At 39.1% G+C, this 9,259-nt stretch overlaps 1 protein-coding gene across 1 annotated transcript; it reads left to right on the top strand.

The window, feature by feature from the left end:
* The first annotated feature begins 589 nt into the window (after window positions 1-589).
* On the top strand, window positions 590-8,991 carry IDS (iduronate 2-sulfatase). The gene is made up of 8 exons (XM_009702008.1): window positions 590-721; window positions 1,795-1,972; window positions 2,853-2,941; window positions 4,219-4,419; window positions 5,034-5,204; window positions 5,859-5,985; window positions 7,496-7,669; window positions 8,373-8,991. Exons 1-8 carry the CDS (start codon window positions 590-592, stop codon window positions 8,873-8,875), a joined length of 1,575 nt encoding a protein of 524 aa, XP_009700310.1. The 3' UTR covers window positions 8,876-8,991.
* Window positions 8,992-9,259: the final 268 nt, after the last annotated feature.

Here is a 9,259-nt window from a genome sequence, read left to right as displayed (position 1 = left end):
CCTCCTGCTTGAGAGGTTGCTGACCTTAAACACCTTCAGCAGTTTGTACACTGGTTGAACCATAATATAGCTTGCCACCTTAAGAAGGCGTTTCTAAAAATACGTATGTAGTTATTTTTTTAAGGAAGCTTTCTTTTTAGCTGTTTGGAGCAATATTATATAGCATGACAGTGTCGTGAGTTTTACCTGTGGCTTAACACCCCTCTCAAAGCTTGTAGGCTGTAGAATTCAGTAGCAAGTGGAACTATAAAATGCCTCTTCATTTCACACCACTTTTCTGTAGCCAGCTGAAGGCAGCTGAAGAAAATACCAATTGAGGAAGCAGTGAAATAGGAAGGGAGGTGAAAACCACTGTGGTTCTGTCTAGGTTAAATAAGAATTACTACATGTTGAAGGAATTAATCCCAGTATTTATATTTCCTTACAAAGATACTAGATGTTCTTGCTGATTTTATTTGTTGGTGTGTGGTTGTTTTTTTTTTTCTTAAGTATACTTCAGCGTTTAAAAACTGATAAATCTGCATAAAGTAGCCTGTACTTACTGGAGCTCAAGTTAATATATTCCTAATTCTGTTTCTTGCTAGATGGTATGAATGTCCTGTTTATTGTTGTGGACGATTTGCGTCCTGTTCTGGGCTGTTATGGAGATAAGCTTGTGAAATCTCCAAACATTGATCAACTTGCTTCTCAAAGTATTGTGTTCAGCGATGCATATGCACAGGTGAGATAAATAACTTAATAAAAAATGTTTTCTCCATGCAAAATAATTACAGGTTTTGTCACAGTAGATGTTAGGCAGACCATTGGAAAAATCAAGTATTTATTATCCTTAAGTATTTCCAGTAGAAAATGAATGGTTCGGCTGAACTGTGCTGTACGAACCTATCTTTACTAAGGTGAGAAAAATGAAAACAGGGCATTTGAATGATCATATTTGTGTAGACCTCGGAGGAGTGTAATGTCACTCAGACATTTTCACTCTTAGCAACAAAATGCTGCTTAAAAATGGTGTTTTACTAAATTAGAATTCTTTTTTCCTACTGTTTATAAAAGATTATTTTTTACTTTTTAGTTTTTTCTTTTGAAGAAATCTGTTCTATAGACTTTTATGAAGGGACAGCTTGTGTGATAAGCATAATTCTTAAATACAGGACTCAAAATCTCACTAATTGCTCTTTACTTGAATACTTTGCATACGATGCCTACATTCCCAAGTTTCTCTCTGCTGAGAAATGAGAAGTTTGGGTCTAATTCTGACTAGGGATTAGGACTGTAAAGCAATAACTCTTGGTTCTTGCCAGTCTCAAACAGAAATTGGTAGGGCCTTTGGACAATAACCTGGACCTTCCTAATGTTTATACTTTTCACTGTTCTTAAGGCAGTCTAGATCAACTAGACTTTGGGCTTTTGTCAGCACAGTCCATCTGTCACTTCTGCTTAATCCTGTGTGAGTGTGAGCTATTAGATTTCAAAAGCACTGTCTTTAATGCGACCTGATTTTTTTTTTTTTTTTTTTGCAGTACTAGCTGCATAACTGAAGCTTTTAGTGCTTAGGAATTGGTTATTTGGGGAAAACTTATAGATAGGTAAATGTCTATCTTGTTAAAAGCTTGTAATTGGGAATTGATATTCTTGATAAGGATGCTGTTCATTCCAGCTTGAAGTGATATGAAGCACTTTCACTGCAGTTCCTGAGCCTTCGAGTGCTTTGCGCAGCTGCAGCTAAGTCAGTTTGTAGGTGTATTTTGCTTTTTGTTCTGAACCGATTCTGTTTTTGGCTGGCTCTCTCCTCAGCAAGCTGTATGTGCTCCCAGTAGAGTGTCATTTCTTACTGGACGCAGACCTGATACTACCCGACTGTATGATTTCTACTCCTACTGGAGAGTACATGCAGGAAACTATTCCACAATGCCCCAGTATTTCAAGGAGAATGGCTACATGACCGTATCTGTGGGGAAAGTTTTTCATCCTGGTATGGTTTGAATTGTTATCTACTTAACACGAACATGTTTAACATGTATATTCTCACAAACAGACTTTACATATAAGTATCAACTGTGTGATTTTCATCTGTATTGACAACCTAAATCATAATCATGAGCCAGATTGTACAATGATTGTAGGTTGTCTTTAAATCTGAATTTTAAATCTGAATTTTAAATCTGAATTTTAAATCTGAATTTTAAATCTGAATTTTAAATCTGAATTTTAAATCTTGGGATTGTGGGAATAAATGTTTAACATTCGAAAAATATGTCTGGAAGTTAGGTATCTGCTGAAGATGAAACTGGTGAACAGCCTCATTGTCTAGTTCTACATATACACGTTTCATGTTTTATAATAGGCTGTCTGTCTGGATCAGGAGATATAGAATGTATGACTAATGCTACGAGTTAAATAGGAAATTAGTTCAGTAGTTAAAAAGCAGTAACGCCACTGAGTTGAAAAATACTGTAATATTGACTCTTTTTGGTAGTTCTTTACCCCAGAACTAAACTTGCATGGATATATGAACTTTCAGTTGATAGTAAAGCTAATTAAGGATGTACATGAAGGCTGCTATTAAACCTCTTATTTTGATGGGTTTTTTGTTGCTGTTCCTGAAGTAAGGTTCTCAAGAGGCTTGGGTCTCCTTCACCAGTAAAAGGTGCATTTCAAGGAAAAATGTCTCTTAAACTTTTTACTTCTATTTCTTGATTTTCTTTTTCTCAGTTGTCAAAGATAATTTGAAATGTTTATTTATCATACTAAAAAAACCCCAACAGACAACTGAAAACAAGTTAAACTTGTGTTTGAGCTCTTTCTGGTTCAGTGAACTATTAGAGCATTTCTAATGTCTTTACCCTTTTCAGGGGTTTCATCCAATTACAGTGATGACTATCCATACAGTTGGTCCATTCCACCCTTTCATCCTTCAACTGAGAAGTATGAAAATGATAAGGTAAAGGTGATTTGTGGGACCCTAATGAAGAAGGGTTTTCGGGATATAACCACGTTCTTTCTGTCAAGCACAGGCTACACTCTGTGGCTTTTGAGATTGCAACCTTGTGCAGGGAAATAACTAGCCAGTTTGATTTTCTCTTTCATAGTCTTCCAAAGGAAGGCATATCTCTTCAGTTGTGTATCATGTTAATTCATGTGACAATCTTGCGGATATTTTAAGTATTTCTAAATTAGTGGTTGGAAACTTAAGTTACTGAGATATAAAAGTGCTTGCAAGAAAGAGGGATCTTAATTTGTGTCTAGGTCATGAATTGCTTTATCTGAAAAGTGCAGTTGTCAACTTCCGCGCTAATCTTCCTCTGCTTAGTAAGTGACAAAACATTGTCAATAGGCTTGATGAACTTAACTCAATAAAGAGCTCAGGGCTGAGTGGGTGGAGGTCATGGTTAAAATAATCTTTAAATACTCTGAATCTTTGTAATCTGATTCAGTTTCTTAGAATGTTTGTTACTCTCATTCAGTTTTCTAGAATGTTTGTTAAGATGCTTAAGTGTGGCCCAAAAGAATCTATTTTACATTTATGCAAACACTGCAATAGCATCATGTGCTGGAGTCTATACACTGGACAGCTAAGAGCTCTAGCCATGAGGCTACAGACAGCCTTGGTGATGCTTTGTGATTGCATTCACTGCTGAAAAGACTGGTTTTAACAACAACTGTATTTGCATCCATGACATACTTTTCTTTATGTTCATTTAGCAACTCTTCCAAACACCCTGCTGAGGGCACCTTTTCCTGGCAACTGTTTAATTTATCTTTCTTCAATGATTATACATCAGCCACTGCTGGCATTTGCTCAAACTGAGTAGCTTCCAGGCACTTTCTATGAGCTCTTGGGATCAGAAGGAGTAAAAATGCATATATATTGTGTAATCAAATTCTGCCTTCTTGCCAATAGGTCAGAGATTCTATTCATCACAGAAGCCGTGTGTTTTCTTGTATGACTACATTTAATCTTCTGCCCAGCTTTAGAGAGGATTCTGCTTTTCCATAGACATGGAAGTTGCATTCTTCAGCTCCTGAAACAGTCTGCTCAATCATCAATGTACTTGACCCCTTCACTGTTCATAGAAATTGTGAAATTCTTTTTCATATCCAATTGGCAGTCTTCTGTTGCTAGAAGGACTGAGAAGCAAATTGGTTTGAAAGTTACCAAACAAAGGATTTCTTCTTTGCTTTTACAGAAGTTAACTGATTCATTTTTTTTTTTAAAAGACTTGTAGGGGAAAAGATGGAAAACTTTATGCGAACTTGGTGTGTCCAGTGGATGTGACAGAAATGCCCAGTGGTACCCTGCCTGATATTCAGAGCACTGAAGAGGCCATACGCTTACTGAATGTTATGAAAACCAACAAGCAAAAATTCTTCCTGGCTGTTGGTTACCACAAACCACATATCCCACTGAGGTACCCGCAGGTGAGGGAACTGGAACCTGCAGGGAAAGGAACTTAGACAAGCGTTGCTTATACTTTTCAAAGCTGTTTCTACAAATGCTTTATTACTATTGTTTCTGGAAAGCAATCTGAAAACCAGCCTTGATTTGGTGTAATTTTAGCAGTCGCCTGTGTTGCATTTCAGAATGTTTAATGAGAATGAGTTGTGACTACTCAGCCAAAAGCCAGGCTTCTGCCACCATAATAGTGACTGCTGTTGCATGGAGATAGTGTTTGGCTTGATGGAGTATGACATAATGAGGCCTTACAAGATCCTGTGCGCCGTTCCCTGTTTGAGTTGGTGGCAAAACTCCTACTCATATCAGAGGAAGTGATGTTGGACCTTTTATTTCAGTGTTGCTTTGAGATACAGGAGGCTGGTTTTAGGTACTTATGCAGTATGTTTCAGGAATTGGTTGGGGATGACTAGCATAGTACTGCTGCCTTTTAGATTCTAGGGGGAGAGGGAGTGAAGCCTTGTAAACTCTAAGAATATTAAAGGGTCATGCAAGGGGAAATGGTTGCTGCTTTACAACACAAAGTTTACAATAGACCTTAGAGGTGAGGGCACTCTCTCTCTGTGTTTGTATTATAAAGGAGTTTCTCAAGTTGTACCCCTTGGAAAACATCACATTAGCCCCAGATCCCTGGGTGCCTGAGAAACTACCTTCTGTGGCATACAACCCCTGGACGGATATCAGAGAGAGGGATGATGTGGAAGCATTAAATGTTAGTTTCCCTTATGGACCACTTCCAGATGACTTCCAGGTAAGCTGTCAGTACAGTGCACTGAAGTCAAACTGCCATAACTTGTTCAAATGCAAGGGAGCAGTCGGCTGCTCTTAGATGTTCCCAGGTATTCAGCAACTGACAGTTTGCAAATACTGTGAATTCCCTGCCTTGCATACCCTCACCTCTAGCACTGTAGGCAAACCTTTACTGTAACTGCAGTCAGGCTAGCTGGGACGGCGAGGAAGATCAGCCATCAACTAGTGACAGTAGTATGTGCTCCTGGTTTATATAGAAAGGAATGTATGTAGCAGCTACCAATGTTGTGTTTGTTTTCATTATCTAAATCTGTTTATCTGGTTCAAGCCACTGCTTGGTATATCTTCTTTTGCAAGATTTTCCGTGACTTTCCAGTGCTTATGTCAAAATAAGATGTACTGGCTGGACGCTGAGAGAACTGATTGGTTTGCAACACCTTGCTGGAAAGAACTTCTAGGAGATAGGTAGAATTTTCTAACTGTCCCTTCCCTGTTTACCTTTTCTGGGACATTAATCAGGCTACAGACACATAAAAAAATAAAGCTTTGCAAGTAAAACCCTTTAGTTCCTTTACTTACATGGCCACCCACTGGTTCCCTTGTGTGTGTGTCTGGGGAAAAACTTTTTCCTCTCCCCTGTTTTCTTAACTTGCAGCGGCAGATTCGTCAGAGCTATTATGCAGCAGTTTCTTACCTGGATATGCAAGTTGGCCTGCTCTTGAATGCTTTGGATGATGTAGGACTCTCGAATAGCACAATAGTAGTTTTTACTGCTGATCATGGTGAGTATTTAAATCTTTCTCCAGCTCACTGTTAATAACCTAATTGTGCAACTCAGTGCTGGCATATTAATCAAGTGTGTGTTTATATAATGTACAGCAGAGCTACCATACCTTGTATATCTGGCTAGTCTGTCTGTAATTAAATGGATTGACACAGGCGTCTGCAGCTCCACAGTTCTGTTCTCCTGTAGGCACCTTTCTTTAATCAGATTGAGGGTTTACTAGTGAGTGAGGAGACTGTCTGCCAGGACACTGGGCTGAGCTTGCTGTATTCCCACCTCCTACCTAAGGAGTGACTCTTGCTGGGAACAGTGCTGTGAAAGGATAGCGACCACTTCTCTCCCCTTACAATTTGTAGAGAGCCATCTGGTACAGTAGGTGACAGGCTTTCTCATTAACTGCTGAAGTGTGTTTTCTTGCACTTGTCATTGCTGCTTGCAGAGCATCTAAACTGATAGCAATATGGCTCCCCACTCATAACTGAGGTCTTGCATACTCTGGATCCTGGTGGTAAAAAACTGAATTTGAATTGTGGGGAAAATACCTCAAGCATTTAATGTTTGTTTCAATACTCTAATATTCATTAAAATACCACCCCCATGGTCCCTTTAATTGGGGGATGGCTATTTACATGTAATTACACATTTCATTAATTTGGGCTGTTTACATATAGTCACATATTTAGTTAATTTGGGTTGATTTCTGTGAGTGTGTATAAACAAGCCCCTATGAGTTGTAGAGCAATAGGATTAATACTTTGGTACTAAAGTGACTCTGGATGTTCCTTCTGACTTGCCACTTGGACTTCGACTTTCCTTTGTAAACTGAATTCCTCTTTTCCTTGCTGTGGTTAACTGTAAACAGTTGGTGTTTCCAGTACCATAGCTAGCAAAGTGATCCAAAAAAATCATGTGTTAACATAGCTGTCATAGAGCTCCTTTGTCTTCCCCCAGAGTGAAGCTGGCAATAAATCTGCCTGGAAGGAAGTCATGTTGGCATTTCTTCCAAGAGGAAGAGGAGAGCTAAAGAGTTTTGATCTCTATTGCTTCCTCAGGGGTAACATCCTGATACAGCAGTCTGGCATAGATAGCAGCCTTGGCTCCAAGGGATGTTCAGTTACAGTGTTAACAGGAGTAATGGAGAGCTGGCAGCTGCCCAAAACTTAAATGAGTGCTTTGTGGAATTGATCTGGAGACTCTTGCAGGCACTGTGACACACCCCAGTTCCTCTTTTCTGCTGTTTTAACGCTGATTTCCTAATTCTAAACTAGAGTAGGGGAAATAAGGAAAGGTATAATTATTTCCTTAAAAGAGTATCAAGTTGCAAGATTTAGGTGACATTTGAAATAGCTTTCACATTAGAGAAAAATCTTATTATATTTAAATGCAGATTGTTGTTTGCCTTTTAATACAACCTTGATAACAGACTAGTGGCCTCAACAGCCAGAGTCAATTTACAGTGAAAAATTACAACCCAGTATCTGCTCTGAATTGTATTCTTTGTCATCTAGGATGGTCCCTGGGAGAACATGGTGAATGGGCAAAATACAGCAATTTTGATGTTGCTACCCGTGTGCCACTGATGTTTTATGTACCAGGAATGACAACTTCCTCTGTTAGTCAAGGAGAGAGGGTCTTCCCCTACCTTGACCCTTTTAGCCATACTTTAGGCTTGGAACCTCAAGGTAAATTTCTAGCATTTATTTTTTGTTTGCGGTGGATATATGTAAAGAAGAGGTGGTGAGTAACGATACTTTGCCTACAGGCAGCTTGAGTTGGTCATTGACTGTGCTTTTTGTACTGTTGAGGGACAAGATGGTGAAGGAAATCCTTGCACACAAACTTTTGCTTTGGTTAGATCTGCTTTAGTGGAAACAGCTAGATGTCTGCATTAACACAGCAGGCAATTTATTTGTGTGTGGTGTAGATGCCTAGAAGGGTACTTGACCTACCTTTTGTAGTGACAGCTGCTGTCTTTCCAACAGTGATTAGTAAACATTCTGTGTGTCGCTTCTGTACTTAAAATGGTGGCATTGGAAACTGTTTTGATGGAGGCACTCTTGTGTTAAACTATTGACACTGGAATTTGCTTTGCCTTTCTGAAGAGTTCTCTTTCAAAGTAATGAGTGTTACTGTCTGGAAAGCTGCACATTTGAGAAACATAAGTGCAAAAATTTTCTTCTTAAAAATATGTAATAAATGCATAGACTAGCATCTTCAGAGCTAACTGCCACACCTTAATTGCCTTGATTTTGTTACTCCACAAATCCAGAACAAAGCACTTTCAATAAAACACCAACTTAATTATCAGAATAAATTTCTAAAATGTTCTACCAGTGTCTGTCAAACCATCATGTTCCATAACTTGTATTTTGATGTTCCTTTTAGGGCAAAGCAAAAAAGTGGTTGAGCTTGTGTCTCTGTTTTCGACGCTTGCTGAACTTGCCGGCCTGCAAGTTCCTCCTGCATGCCCAGAGACTTCTTTTCACGTTGCGCTGTGCACTGAGGGGGCAAGCATTGTCCGGTATTTTAGTGCCTCTGAAGAGAAGGTGGAAGAAGAGAAGGATGAGTGTAATGACACTTACAGGTGTTTTAATAAAGAACTTGTTGCCTTCAGCCAATATCCGCGGCCTGCAGACACTCCTCAGTGGAACTCTGACAAGCCGAAGCTGAAAGACATCAGAATCATGGGCTATTCCATGCGTACAATTGGCTACAGGTATACTGTATGGGTTCAGTTTAATCCTAGCAACTTCAGTGCTAACTTTGAGGATGTCCATGCAGGAGAGTTGTACATGGTGCAAACTGATCCAAACCAGGATTATAACATCTATAACAATACCACACATGGTGTTTTTTTAAAAAAAATTCTTGGCTTCCTGAAGCACTAGGGTTCAGAAACTTCCTTGTGAGTGTTCTTGCAACTGAAGTAACGCTTGCTTTTTTTTTTGTATAAAACCTTTCTGTTGTGCAGAAAACACTTGGATTGAATTAAAATCCTGTTTGTATCAAAACACTAGCTATTGCCTTTGTCTTGTTACAGCCGTTATTACACTGAAGTAGTCAGAGTGAACTTCTGCAGTTGTGTTTTCGAACGCAAGCTCACAAAACTTCTGAAAAGGCCACACAGGGTATGCAGGCGCATACTGTGAAGCATCTCTGTGGTCTTCTGGTCTGTAGTGACTGAAGAATTAAAATTCATTATCTGTGCTGAAACTGGTGGTGTGAAAGGTGGAAAAAGAGTTCTGTGTTTGAGAGGCTGTGCAGGGAATGCG

The sequence above is a fragment of the Cariama cristata genome, unplaced genomic scaffold, assembly GCF_000690535.1.
Source record: "Cariama cristata isolate BGI_N322 unplaced genomic scaffold, ASM69053v1 scaffold16140, whole genome shotgun sequence".
NCBI classification, from domain to species: Eukaryota; Metazoa; Chordata; class Aves; order Cariamiformes; family Cariamidae; genus Cariama; species Cariama cristata.
This window is presented reverse-complemented; position numbering and strand designations above follow the sequence as displayed.